Source organism: Bubalus kerabau, chromosome 8 (assembly GCF_029407905.1).
Source record: "Bubalus kerabau isolate K-KA32 ecotype Philippines breed swamp buffalo chromosome 8, PCC_UOA_SB_1v2, whole genome shotgun sequence".
Classification (NCBI taxonomy): Eukaryota; Metazoa; Chordata; class Mammalia; order Artiodactyla; family Bovidae; genus Bubalus; species Bubalus kerabau.
Window position 1 is genome coordinate 29352599 of NC_073631.1, and position 15234 is coordinate 29367832.

General features: G+C 37.9%; 1 protein-coding gene across 3 annotated transcripts in view; it reads right to left on the reverse strand.

The window, feature by feature from the left end:
* Positions 1-15234, reverse strand: part of SNX13 (sorting nexin 13) — a 143480-nt gene that overhangs the window by 111773 nt on the left and 16473 nt on the right. Inside the window, exon 2 of one of the 3 annotated variants that reach the window (XM_055589930.1) lies at positions 2199-2330. The exons of the other annotated variants lie outside the window; for them this stretch is intronic. Coding sequence (XP_055445905.1) covers positions 2199-2234 — 36 coding nt within the window. The 5' untranslated portion in view covers positions 2235-2330. The remainder of the gene's footprint in view (positions 1-2198; positions 2331-15234) is intronic. 3 annotated transcript variants of the gene reach the window in all.

A 15234-nucleotide genomic window follows, 5' to 3' on the forward strand; every position in this document is an offset into this window, starting at 1 on the left:
AGGGTGACAATATACAGCCTTGATGTACTCCTTTTCCTATTTGGAACCAGTCTGTTGCTTCCTGACCTGCATACAGATTTCTCAAGAGGCAGGTCGGGTGGTCTGGTATTCCCATCTCTTTCAGAGTTTTCCAGTTTATTGTGATCCACACAGTCAAAGGCTTTGGCATAGTCAATAACACAGAAACAGATGTTTTTCTGGAACTCTCTAGCTTTTTCGATGATCCAGCAGATGTTGGTAATTTGATCTCTGGTTCCTCTGTCTTTTTTAAAACCAGCTTGAACATCTGGAAGTTCATGGTTCACGTATTGCTGAAGCCTGGCTTGGAGAATTTTGAGCATTACTTTGCTAGCGTGTGAGATGAGTGCAATTGTGCGGTACTCTGAGCATTCTTTGGCATTGCCTTTCTTTGGGATTGGAATGAAAACTGAACTTTTCCAGTCCTATGGCCACTGTTGAGTTTTCCAAATGTGCTGGCATACTGAGTGCAGCACTTTCACAGCATCATCTTTCAGGATTTGGAATAGCTCAACTGGAATTCCATCACCTCCACTAGCTTTGTTCGTAGTGATGCTTTCTAAGGCCCACTTGACTTCACATTCCAGGATGTCTGGCTCTAGGTGAGTGATCATATCATTGTGATTATCTTGGTCGTGAAGATCTTTTTTGTACAGTTCTTCTGTGTATTCTTGCCACCTCTTCTTTATATCTTCTGCTTGTTAGGTCCATACCATTTCTGTCCTTTATCGAGCCCATCTTTGCATGAAATATTCCCTTGGTATCTCTAATTTTCTTGACGAGATCTCTAGTCTTTCCCATTCTGTTGTTTTCCTCTATTTCTTTGCATTGATCACTGAGGAAGGCTTTCTTATCTCTCCTTGCTATTCTTTCGAACTCTGCATTCAAATGGGTGTATCTTTCCTTTTCTCCTTTGCTTTTCACTTCTCTTCTTTTCACAGCTATTTGTAAGGCCTCCCCAGACAGCCATTTTGCTTTTTTGCGTTTCTTTTCCATGGGGATGGTCTTGATCCCTGTCTCCTGTACAATGTCACGAACCTCCATCCATAGTTCATCAGGCACTCTATCTATCAAATCTAGTCCCTTAAATCTATTTCTCACTTCCACTGTCTAATCATAAGAGATTTGATTTAGGTCATACCTGAATGGTCTAGTGGTTTTCCCTTCTTTCTTCAATTTAAGTCTGAATTTGGCAATAGCCTTATCAATGCCCAAAAGTACAAAACTCAACTGGAAAACTGCTCAAAATTCATTCAACTTTAAATAAAGTATAAAGAAACCTATTTTTACATTATATTAAAATCAATTCAGATTGATTTCACAGATTTCATTATCTCTCATCTTAGTATAGGGAATAAGACATCAACATCTCTGATACAGGAAAACCTGAGAGAATATACACAAAATACGTGTCATATATTTAAGGAAAATTGTTAGGTGATCAGAATTTTAGCTGACATAACACATTAACACATACTTCAACCAGCTCCACCAAAAACGCCACTCCTCCCTAAGAACATCACTGTCTTTATTCCGGATACCTAGTGTGTAAATTCCTCTCATAATATAATCTGGTGTGGTCAAAAGCCAGCTAGATCAAAATCAGCAATCAAATCCTAACATCTTGTGGGACAGCTTTTTAAATATAATTTTTAATTATGAGATCTAACTTTTATACAAATGGAATTTATTCACAAAGGAAAGTTGTTGCTACAAGGGAACACGTACACTCAAAACTATGAAAGTTCCACTTGCAGGAATCATTCCTTTTCCCTCCCACGGAGCACAAATAGAAAAGCCAAAGGCCAGTTCCAACATATCACCCTGATTTTCCTATGGAATAAGGAGGAGATTTTTCTATAAAAAGCCTTTACTTTGACTCAACCAAAATAAATAAAGATAATACAGCAAGCCCTAACAAATTATACTCAGAACTTGAAAGCCACCAAGTGACAGAAACATTATTATTCATGTGGGTTACATTCTGGTGGCAAAATACCAAAGTTGCATTTATATGTGTGTGTGTTTAATTTTGTACTTAAATATGCATGATAAAATAATAGAAAAATATCCTCCCTAACTAAACACTCTAGTTTTAAGTCACTGACCATGGTATCCAGGATCAAAACTTCAGCAAGTAAGGAACTGAGGTGGGGAGGATTCACTACCAGCTTACTTACTGAAAATGGGATAGGTCTCAGCCCATCTGACTTCATGGCTCATTATTACTCAATCTTCAAAATCAAGGGATTGAGCCTGTTTCCTTTTCCACTAGTCAGCTGAGGCTTTCAAGTCAAGGTTCCTCTCCTACCCTAGTATGTAACAGAAACAAATGTATCTCAGACATTTCAGTAGGTCATGCGGGTTGGTCTTTGATACAAAGAATTTAAAGTTCAAGAAAGGGATCAAAAATTGCCAGCACATTATTTTGTTAAATTCTGAATAAAATTTTTTAAAATCACCTAAGAATACAATAACTTTTCTCAAAAAATAGAAAAATCGGGAATCACCTCTGCAAGGTAATAATGGAATAAAGCTGAGTCGCAACAATCTCCATGAAAATAAGCCACAAAGCTGGGATTGCCACAGTCCCAACACGTGCTACAAGGTGTACCTGATGTGAGTCCAAGATGTGATTTATCACTTTATAGTTATTTTAAAGAAAGAAGCAGAATATTTATCTGTATCTATATCACTATCAAAAAAGGAAAAACAAAAGATAAACCAAGAGTGTAATATATTTAAAAAATGGCAGTCTGTTTCTTAGTAGACGTAAACTTAGAATACCTATGCCCATTTCATGAAGGGATGTGAATTCACATAAATGATTTAAGCATTTCCTTTTCCCTAGTTTAGTTTGACAACAGACACTTCAAAGAGGAATAAACTAACAGCCTCAAGAAGAAACCAGCTGCATAAAGAATGAATTGAAATGAAATCATATCTCTTATGATTATACAGTGGAAGTGACAAATATATTCAAGAGATTATATCTGATAGAGTGCCTGAAGAACTATGTATGGAAAGAGGTTCGTAATACTGTACAGGATGTGGTGATCAAAACCATCTTCAAGGAAAAGAAATGCAAAAAGGCAAAATGGCTGTCTGCGGAGGCCTTACAAATAGCTGAGAAAAAAAGAGAAGTGAAAAGGCAAAAGAGAAAAGGAAAAGATACACCCATCTAAATCAAGAGTTCGAAAAAAAATAGCAAGGAGAGATAAGAAAGCCTCTTTAAGTGAACAAAGCAAAGCAACAGAGGAAAACAATAGAATGGGAAAGAGAGATCTCTTCAAGAAAACTGGAGCTACCAAGGGAACACTTCATGCAAAGATGGGCTAAATAAAGGACAGAGACGGTATGGACCTAACAAAAGCAGATGTTAAGAGGTGGCAAGAACACACAGAAGAACTGTACAAAAAAGACCACCATGACCTGGATAACCCTGAGGGTGTGATCACTCACCTACAGCCAGACTTGCTAGAGTGTCAAGACAAGTGGGCCTCAAGAAGCATTACTATGAACAAAGCTAGCAGAGGCAACAGAACTCCAGCTGAGCTATTTCAAATCCTAAAAGATGCTGCTGTTAAAGTGCTGCACTCACTATGCCAGCAAATTTGGAAAACTCAGCAGGGGCCACAGGACTGGAAAAGGTCAGTTTTCATCCTAATCCTAAAGAAAGGCAATGCCAAAGAATGTTCAAACTACCACACAATTATGCTCATTTCACATGCTAGCAAGATAATACTCAAAATCCTTCAAGTTAGGCTTCAACAGTACATGAACCGAGAACTTCCAGATACTCAAACTGGATTTAGAAAAGGTAGAGGAACCAGAGATCAAATTGCCAACATCCATCGGATCATAGGAAAAGCAAGAGAATTCCAGGAAAGCATCTACTTCTGCTTCATTGACTATGCTAAAGTCTTTGACTGTATGAATTACAACAAACTGGAAAATTCTTCAAGAGATGGGAATATCAGACCACCTTACCTGCCTCCTGAAAAACCTGTATGCAGGTCAAGAAGCAACGGTTAGAACCGGACATGGAAAAACAGACTGGTTCCAAATTGGGAAAGTACATCAAGGCTGTATATTGTCACTCTGCTTATTTAACTTATATGTAGAGTACATCATGTGAAATACCAGGCTGGATAAAGCACAAGCTGGAATCAAGACTGCCAGAAAAATATCAATAACCTCAGATATGCAGATGACACCACCCTTAATGGCAGAAAGAGAAGAGAAACTAAAGAGCCTTTTGATGACGGTGAAAGAGGAGAGTGAGAAAGGTAGCTTAAAACCCAACATTCAAAAAAATGAGTTCATGGGATCCAGTCCATTACTCCATGGCAAATAGATGGGGAAACAATGAAAACAATGACAGGCTTTATTTTCTTGGGCTCCAAAATCGCTGCAGGCTGACTGCAGCCATAAAATTAAAAGACGCTTGCTCCTTGGAAGAAAAGCAATGACAAATCTAGACATCATAGTAAAAAGCAGAGACATCACTCTGCCAATAAAGGTCTGTGTAGTCAAGTTATGGCTTTTCCAGCAGCCATGTAGTCCAGCAGTCTTTTCTAGCAGGATGTGAGAGTTTAACAATAAAAAAGGCTGAGCGTCAACGAACTGATGCCTTAGAACTGTGGTGTTGGAGAAGACTCTTGAGGGTCCCTTGGACAGCAAGGAGATCAAACCAGTCAATCCTAAAGGAAATCAACACTGAATATTCATTGGAAGGTCTGATGTTGAACCTCTAATACTTTGGCCACCTGATGCAAAGAACTGACTCATTGGAGAAGACCCTGATGCTGGGAAAGATTGAAGGCAGAAGGAGACCAGGGGTGAGAGAGGACAAGATGGTTGGATGGCCTCACAGACTCAAAGGACGTGCATTTGAGCAAAGCCTGGGAGACGGTGAAGGACAGGGAAGCCTTGCATGCTGCAGTCCATGAGGTCACAAAGAGTTGGAAATGACTGAACAACTGAACAACAACAAAGAATGAAAGGAACAAACAGGGGCTGCAAAGAGGAAGTTTATGAAATCTGATAAAGTTGGAAAGAATAAAGGGAAATTGATACTCCTTTCCAAGTATTCCAGATTATCTTTAAGCAGAAGAACACCTGCAAGTCCCAGGATTCTGTTTTCACTCTCCTATAGTCGTGCTATATGTGCAATCCTTAAGTAATCTTGTTTACTTTTAACTACCTCATATGTACCATGACTTCCAAAGCTGTGTCTCCAATCCAGATACACCTCCTGAGTTTCTAACACTTATATTCAACAGTATGCTGAAACGTTTTTGCCTGAATTTCTCATGGGTACTTCTAACTCATCGTGTCTAAAATTAAATTTATACCATACCCCAAATTTCCTATATTCCCTTATTTAAATTAAAAGGAGATACCAGTGCCTAATCAATCACTGAAAAAAGAAATCTTAAGAGTTATCCTGAACTGCCCTCTTAGAACTCTCACACTCAACTAATTAGTTATATTTTACAGCTTAAGCATCTCTCGTGGCCCTCCCTCTCCTCACCACCAAAGCCTGAGGTAAGACCTCTGCTCAGGCCTGCAAGAATACAACTGCTGCTTCTCCTCTATTCCATCTTCCACCCTGCCTCTCCTCTATTCTATCCTCCTTTTTTTCAAAGGCCAAAAATGACCTCTGAATTAGAAACACCTGGCTTTTTCATGAGTAGGACCTGTTCTCTTGCTTTTGTTCTCTGGGATGGATTCTCTCTTTCTAGCAAAACCTCTATCAAGTTCCCTTCAAGAACCAGCTCAAACTTCTATCTTCTACAAAGCAAGTCTTCCCTTACAAGCACCTCTCCCTGCCCAGCTAGAAGGTTCAATCCTTGCATTCCCTGTCTCCACTGCACTATTTAAAGTTCTACAGCAATTATTTATGTATATCTACCTTTTCTAGACCAGAAACGTCTTTCACTCATTGATAAAACATTTATTAAAGTCCAGCATGTGCTCCCTATAGGTAGGTTCTGCAAGTAAAGGATTGTTCTGGGTCTCATTAAGCTCACAATCTTGTGGAGGAGGAGAATTACATATGAAATAATACAGTAAGAAAACGACAAACATGCATCAGCTATTGCAAGGCGCTAGTAAGAAGGAGCAGGTACTCCAACCCAGCCTAAAAAGGAAGAGGGGCGACAAATCAGAGGACACATCCTGAGAAAGGTGACATGTAAGATTAATCTCAGAGGCTAACGGGACACAGCCAAGTGAAGAAGAGGGCAACTGATAATGAGAAGACAAGAGGAGCAGGCACTAAAGCAAAGAAGAGTATCCCACAGGGAAGCCACTGGGAGTTGTTTTTAAAGGATAGATTGTCAGAGGCATATGTACTGTTCAAGTTTAAACCATTCTATCAATTATGTGCAAGATTTGAAATAGGCAGGAAAATCTATAAAGAGCAATTATAGTCATATTACCTAAAAGCCAGAAATAGAGCAGAAGCAGGTGTGAGGAACAGAAATCTGCATTCTGGAGAAATATCTAGAAGATCTGATCAACAAATCAGTAGACTGCATGAAGCGTGAAAAAGAGCCGTCATCACAGCTTCTTAAGCTGGCTGAACAACTAGTCACCCTAAACAAGATACAAGAAAGAGGGCTGGGGGATGGTATGTTTGCTGTTTTGTTTTGTGGATGAAGAAGTGAAGTTCAGTATGGGACATATTCAGAGTAAAGATATATGCAGAGCTCAAGTGAAGACAGCAAGCAAATCAATATAGTACTGCAAGTTATTTTCAAGGGAATATTCAGGACTGATAGAATCAGAACTGATCACCACACAGTCATCTAAAAAAAAAAATAACAATGAAGCATATTATGAAGAGAGCAGAAAGTCAAGGATGAAATAGTGGTAAAATCAACATTTTAAGAAGCAGAAAAGGAAAAATGAAGCTCATGAAGATGACTTGAGAAGGTAAGCTCAGAAAGGTATAAGAAGAACCAGTAATGGATGGAGCCCTACAATCTTAGAAAGCATGATCAACAGGTCTAAAGGAGAAGAGCTCAGTAGGTAAAGGCCAGTAAATGTCCAGAGGATATGACACCTAGAAGGTAACTGAGAGTGACATCTAAAGAGTAGTAAACACAAAAATAGACTGCAGTAGTTCAGAGGTGAGTGGGAACAGATTTGTATGTATATCAGGTTTTAGAATGGGAAGAAATGGCAACCCACTCCAGTATTCTTGCCTAGTAAATTCCATGGACAGAGGAGCCAGGCGGTACAGTCTGTGGGGTCACAAAAGAATTGGACACGACTGAGCACACACACGCACACACTCAGGCTCTAGGGAAGGATCCAGAAAAAAGTAGAAGTGAGATAAGGTATGACGCACAGAGAAGTAGGTGAAGGAATCAAAGGTACAAAGAGAGTCTGACCTCTTTCATTAGAGACAGTTCAGCTTCCAAAGCACAGAATTCTTTAAGAGCAGAGAAAATACAATATTCAACTTAATGTGCCCACAGCTAGCAAAATTCCTGGAACACAACACAAAGATTCTATGACATGTATGAATGCATGCATGAATTCAGGAGGAATTTCCCTTTCTATTAGACTAAACACTCATTCACAAAAAAAATGGACCATAAAATATTAAAAACAAGCATTAAAATAAATAATCTGACCAAAGGGGGTAATCCTTAAAAGAAACATTCCCTAGAAGCATGTATCTCCACCCTTGCGAGCTACTACTTTTGAGATTTATTTACATTTAATAAACTTAAAAATACCAGAAATGTATGGGATCTAGAGATATCCCATGATAAAGTCTATTCAGTCTTTGCCATTCAAAATAAGATCTCTTTAGTAGTTTACTAAACAAACAAAAACTACAATCAGTAATTCTTATATACTGTAAAAGGCATGTGCCGATCCCATCTTCTCATCCACAGCCCTGAGACTCGCAGTATCCTACCCACCTTCTCTGCCTCATCTCCAACCTTGACTGTACCAGGAATGTACCCCTGACGCAAAGACAGCTGAGGAACAGCATGGCTGTGTACCGAGGCAGACAGTGTATATACTTGGTGAGACTGGGCTCCATCAGCGAACTGAGCTAGACTCTTTCTCGGTTATCTGAAAAGCTAAAAACTGCTGCCTGTCGATGATGGGCACTGAACCTGAAAAAGGGCATGTATATTCTGGGACTGGAGTAGCCATTTTAAGGTGACATACAGGCCACTCAGTAAGCAAGGAACCCAACTGAGAAAAACGGAAATGAGGCAGATAACACCCTAAAAAGACAAGACGAGAGACTCTGTGATTCCCTGAAAGAGAGAGAAGTGAGATTTTAGGTCAGCATTTTAGTTCCCACAGGACCAGCTGCATTCCACTGCACTACCCTGGATTCTCCGTTTGATGTGACATAACTAGGGTGTATGTCTATTCCTTACAAGGACAATCAAGTCATAACTGGAAAAATTCCTACACAAGATTAGATAAGTGCCAACAATATGGAAGTCATTTTTGTTTCAAGTCTAAATAGATACCACACACTGTAATACACAAGTAGCTCTGCTTTCTAATCTGAGCTCTGCTCACAGATCATGCGACCCTGGGCAATCAAAATGTCTGTCAACATTTGTTTACTCACTTCTAAAAGGAACTGAATTACATACTTCTTATACTTAAATGGCTTAAAAATTAACCTGAGATGATAGTGAGGGGTGTGTGTAAGTGTATACGTAACAAATTCACAGATATGCTCAAGGCAACTCTTTGGAAGTCTCTTGTGAATTTCTATAAATGCAAGGAGAAGGTAAACTTAGGAGAATAAAAAGGCTCTATTCTAAAACCCTTAACTGGGTTATACATAATAAATTATTTTCCTATTGAGATCATCATTAAGACTACCAGAAATCCAAAAAGCAGTACCTGAAGCAAATATAGTTATCTATGTGAAAAAAATGAAGCTGCTGCTGAGGACAAAGCACTCATCTGATACACTGCCTCCCTTCCTGGGCTTCTTAAAAATGCCTACCGACTACAGTTTAAGCCATCTTCCAAGGGATTCCTGAAGTATAGATCACCATGCTCTGAATTATAAGAATGACCCCCATCACACTGGGCCATAGTTACAAGGGTAGATTTCTATAGCTGGTTTAATGGTCTACGAGACAGCCAAACAGAATAGCTCTATCAAATAATATAGGTAAGCAAGAGTAAGTGGTGACTGTCATCTAGCCAATAAAATCCCTTGCGACTGTCAGCTGAGGGCGATGAGAATAAAAGTAGCAGTGAGAGACAGAGTTAATCATGATGGCACAGCACCACACAGGCGATGATAAAAGCCTAAAGCCAGGGGGTGTCACAGGGCAACCATGTAGCTAGATCTGTTTTATATATATATATGTGTGCGTGTGCATGTGTGTGTATATATGTGTGTGTGTGTGTGTGTGTGTATATATATATATATATATATATATAATGTTCTGGTGGTCAGACATGTGTTTAACTCCAGTCCAGATCTCAATCTATTTGAAATTAGGAAAAGCAACGATTTCTGGTATACTGTGAAGTCTGGCTATCTAATAAGGCTCTTTTTTACAAATTTCTCCAGTCCCTTATAAACTTCTTATCACTGAAGATAATTCCAGAATCTTTGTGCCTTATATACTTTAAAAAAAAAAAAAAAGTCTAACATAGCTCATACTTTTCATAAAGCTAGAGACCTTTTTAGTAGGTCTCTACCTTTAAAACTAAAGACATAAAAACAATGACCTTCAGATTCTTTCCTCAGTACTACAGATTTAAGTTTATATTCTATTAATATATTCTCTTTTAACAGAAAAACTCAATTAGATCTTTCCAAGTTGACATTAGCATCTTAACTTTTTTTTTTCCTGGTAAATATAACTTAGGGTCATTTTATGACAAAAATCAAACTAAAAATGAAATACTGTAAGAAACAGGCAGACTTTAATAATGTCAGAAGGTCATTATTCATTCCAAACTAAATTAAAATCAACCTTAATCAAAAACTTAAGGTATCTAATGACTATTTACCCTATCTTAAACCATTTACTTTGAAATTTCTGTATTATCCATTTATCAAGCATAATACAAAGCACTGTTTTCATAAGTAAATTATAGTGACAGGATGGATAAAGAGACAAAAACAACTGCCAAGCTCTTTGCAAAAGCAGAACACAAAGAAATCTGACCCACACTAAAGTCAATTAAAGCCTATAAATAACCTTGAAGGTACCCAAGACTATTTCGCTATTATTTTTTCTCTATTTTTACTTTTTCATCATATTCATTTTATTTTGTACAGTAAACAGATTTACATTTACTTAGACCTCTAAAAGGCTTCCCAGGTGGTGCTTGTGGTAAAAGAATCCACCTGCCAATGCAGATGTAACAGACGTGGGTTTCATCCCTGGGTCTGGAAGATCCCCTGGAGAAGGAAATGCAACCCACTCCATTAGTCTTGCCTGGAAAATCCCATGGACAGAGGAGCCTGGAGGCCTACAGCCCATGGGGTCACAAGAGTCAGACACAACTTAGCATGCATGCACAGACCCCTAAAACCATTCTTACGGATTCTAACAACATAAATACAGTGAGAGAAAAGAAATGGTTCAGGATGGGGAACACATGTATACCTGTGGCGGATTCATTTTGATATTTGGCAAAACTAATACAGTTATGTAAAGTTTAAAAATAAAATAAAATTTAAAAAAAAAAAAAAAAGAAATGGAGGAGCACAACTTCACTTCAGTTTGAATGAAAGGAACAAAGCAAGATCATATTCAATGAACCTCTAGAAAAACCATAAACCTGTTTGAAGAATCTATTTTATAAGATGTACCAAATAAAAGTTGACATCTTAAAAAAAAAAACAAATTGATCTTTGGTTCATTTTCCTTTTCAAGTCACAACGATTTTACAAAGAGAAGTAGAAAGGAAACTGGGGATATGTATTAATAAGTATTAATATGTATGTATTAATAAGTATGTATTAATAAAATCGTGTAGCCATTGTATAGAATGGACTGACAGTTATTCAAAACTTTAAACATACAACTACCATATGACTGAGAAATTATACTCCTAGGAATATATCTAGGACTGAAAACTCAAAAACATATATATATATGCTCACAGCCAAAAGATGGAAATAGCCTAAATGTCCACTAATGAATAAATGGATAAGCAAATTGTGGTCTCTCCTTACAAAAAAGTATTTATTGTTCGACCATAAGAAGGAATGAGGCAGTAGTGATATATGCTACAATGGGGACAGGACATTACGCTAAGTGAAAGAAGCCAGGCTCAAATGGTAGATATTATGTGATTCCATTTATATGAAATACCCAGACTAGAAAAATCCGTAAGACAGAATGTAGAATGATGGCTGCCAATTGCTGGGAGAAGAAAATGGGAAGCAGCTGTAGTGAATGCAATCTTCCTTTCGGGGTGATGAAAATGTTTTAGAGCTAGATAGAGGTGACCACATATCTCTGTGATTATACTAAATGCCAGTGAATTGTTCATTTTAAAATTGTAACTATCTTATGTCAATTTCCCTTTCACCTCAATTTTTTGAAAACTTTAAGGGAAAAAAAAAAAAAAACTGGGTCAGCTGTTAGAAGACACAATTTCTAGAACCGGGTTCTAGGCCAGCCACTTACAGCTGACCTCTCTGAGCCTCAATTTCTTCATCTGTAAACAGGCTGGGAACAGACGATATCCAAGCCTCCTCTCATTAACTGTTGCTCTATATCTGCAGCTCTGAATTTTTAAAGAAATGTATCAAATAGGAATTTATCTGGAAAAAAAAAAGCATGAAGTACTGGTTAATGTTCTCAGACAGTTTTACATGGAAGTCATTAGAAAGTTTAACAAAACTGCCTCTCATAATGACTTTAAATTAGGTGGACATAAACATTAAAAGGCAAGTCAATAACAGCAATTCTGTAGAAGTAAAACTAATGTGTTCTAAGATTGTAATTTTCTAGTAGTCACGCTATATCCAAGGACAGAAGTTAGAGAATCTAACCACAATTACAAATAAATAAATGAAATTTGCAAATCTAGAAGAAAGACTGGATTACATAACTCTCAGATATTTTTCCTTAACATCAATTCTTTCAGGCTTTAAGAGATGCTGAGTATTATGTAACCTGCAGTCACTGAGTGTTGGTAGTCTGTATTTCAGATTCAAAGTTAATCTATTAATGTGCTGTGCTGAGCTTAGCCGCTCAGTTGTGTCCTACTCTTTGGGACCCCATGGACTGTAGCCTGCCAGGTTCATAGGATTGTTTCTGCAAGCAAGAACACTAGAGTGGGTTGCCACGCTAGTTCCTCCTCCAGGGGATCTTCCCAACCCAGGGATCGAATCCAGATCTCCCGCATTGCAGGCAGATTCTTTACCTTCTGGGCCACCAGGGAAGCCCTAATCTATTAATATATACAGCTAAAAATAAGGTAAACCATAAATACTAAAGAGCCTAACTAGTGTTCTCACAACTCATAAGTTGGCAGACTAAAGCCATGTAAGCAAGCCAAAATTTTCCTCAGGAAGCAGCTTTGGCTATATTCTAACATAACAAATGCTGACCTGAGTTATCAGAATCTCCCACCATATAGTATAGCAGAAATAATTTTGGTCTAGAAAATTTAAGCCAAATGATGTCAGCTGCCACAGCCAAAGAAATATCTTAATAACACTCCTATGAATTGTCTCAATCTGTATTGGCAAACTAAACCATGAGATGTGCCCACAAATGATTGAGACAACTGACTAGCTGTGCAGCTTTTTTTAAAAATAAATATCAATTGAGGTTTAGAAAAATGGGTACCATTCATACCCACCTAAACATAGGTAAATCAATGAATGCAAACCAGAAAAGAGAAAAGGGAAACAAGTATCATTCACCAATAACTGCTCTTCAGTCATCTTGCTAAGCACATCTGAAAACCATGAGCACAAAAGATACATATAAAAAAAGATGCAGGTCACAACCGGCTATTAAAAGCATCCTTTTGAGGTAACCTAAACCCCTATGACCCATCATAGGCATTGTATGCTTGGTGTCACAACATCAAAAAGTTAATTTTCCTTTCATAATTCAAATGTGAAATAAGATCACTGAATACAAAATCAATTAATTTTTAAAAGTATAACAGCTTTTGATCATGGACATATGTTCTGCTTAGTAAGGGCACATGGGTTTTAATTACTAGCTGACATAATATACTGTAATTATGCAAAAGTATATTTTCCACTTAGCATACAATTTTCTTATTTATATATCTAGCTACCACCAAATCGACAACTATACTACTTACCCTACTGTGACCAAAAATACTTAAAATTTTTGATGCTTTTAAATGTATTCGTCTTTCAAAAGTAATTCCATAGTTCATTTGCGTAACTAGAGTAGCTCTTGAAGTCTACTAATATTATACTTTAAAAAGCTTTAATTTAAAAGAAAATAAATTTGCTACACTCTGTTGACATCTCTCAAGTTCAACAATGCAAAAAAGTTATGTATCAAATTAAACAAATGAAGTACAGTAAACTAATTTATTCTGACAAATTTGAATCAGTGAAACAATTATAAATTTCTAGTTCCATATAGTTTATACTTTAGTTAATCCAGACTGAATGGTTTCTTTATGAAACTCATCTCAATCCTTTATGCATAAAATTCCAATGTATAAAGAAAGTTTCCCTAGGTAATATACAAGGTCCCTTTTCACTGTTTCTAAGTCTACACCATTTATTCAACAGTGAAAAAAATCTGGAGTTGTGCAATTAAAATTGTTCCTGAAAAGCATCAAGTGTAAAAATAAAGAAAAAGCAAAGGCTTTGCTATTCTTAGGTATAGCAGAGGGTTCAACTCACACAAGTAAGCACACTGGAGTGAGAAGAGCTATGCTGGGCACAACTAACCAGACCCTGACACTCCAGAGCTGCGTCCTGCTACTGTGGTAACAAAAAAGACCAGTCCTCTCAACACTCCCCTAGGAGCTTGTGGAACAGCAGTGTGAAATGCTGGGCTTCTCCATGGATCTTACACAACCAATCCACGTCCCTTAACAGAGAGAATACAGAGCTAGGACTTCCTATGAAGTTCAGCCCATCTAGGTCTTAAACTAACTTCTGAGAGCCATTCACCCAATTCCCAACTCTCATCGACCATGGGACTGATGGAAATATATTTTCCAAACCAATTCTGAACCCATGATGCCCTGTTATCGTTGTCATGTCACTATCAAAAGACAAATGTAGTTATCAGTCCTCTCCTGTACTCTAACCACTGTACTGTTCTTGTTACTTCCTCCTTTATCCAACTTCCTGTTGCTTCCCTTCCTCTCAAAACCTCCCTCTGGGTTTATTCTGCTCTATGACAAAAATAAATGCATCTATATCATCAACGATTTCACTGTGTGCTTTACGTAAAAGCTGCTTCCCCTGCAGCACTCTCAAAGGCTGCTTATTCTTTCATTTATCAAGTACCCCAACTTCACAATGAAGGGTCACAGTCCTAACTATAACTCTCAGCCAGTCTCCTGTAAAAAGGAAAAAAAAAAAAAAAAAAACCCTGTCACTGTGCAACTGCTGCACATCAGAATTACCTAGGGGCTTTTTAAAGTCCCTCTGCCCAGATTACACCCCCATACAAATTAAATTAGAACAGCTGAGGCTGGGAACTGGCCATTGGATTATCTAACGTGCAGCAAAGCTAGGATAAGTAACATTGGTAGTTTGCAAAGCTCCCGAGGTGATTTTGCAATATGCAGTCACAGGTACAAACCACTGATCCCCAAGGCATTCCTAATCATTCACTCAAAACTCTTGACACATAGCACATGACAAGCTTCTCTATCCTAAGTACTGTATAACCTTGAATTATTTCAACATACATCCATTCAACACTCTTTGTTTTGCTTTGTTTTTTTGAACATGCTGCACAGCTTGTGGGCTATCAGTTCCCCAACCAGGGATTGAACCCGGACCACAGCAGTTAAAGTGCTAAATTCTAACCACCAGACCACCAGGAACTCCCAACTCTACTGTTAACATCATCAGCATTCCACTTCCACCAACTTTCACTGCAAGTCCACTTTTGCCACTGTAAGACCACACATCAAACTTCATCATTCTGTCTGCTCTGGATGGGAAATGTGACTATCTTACCCTCTGTTCACAATCTTCCAGTTCTACACTGTTTAAACCTG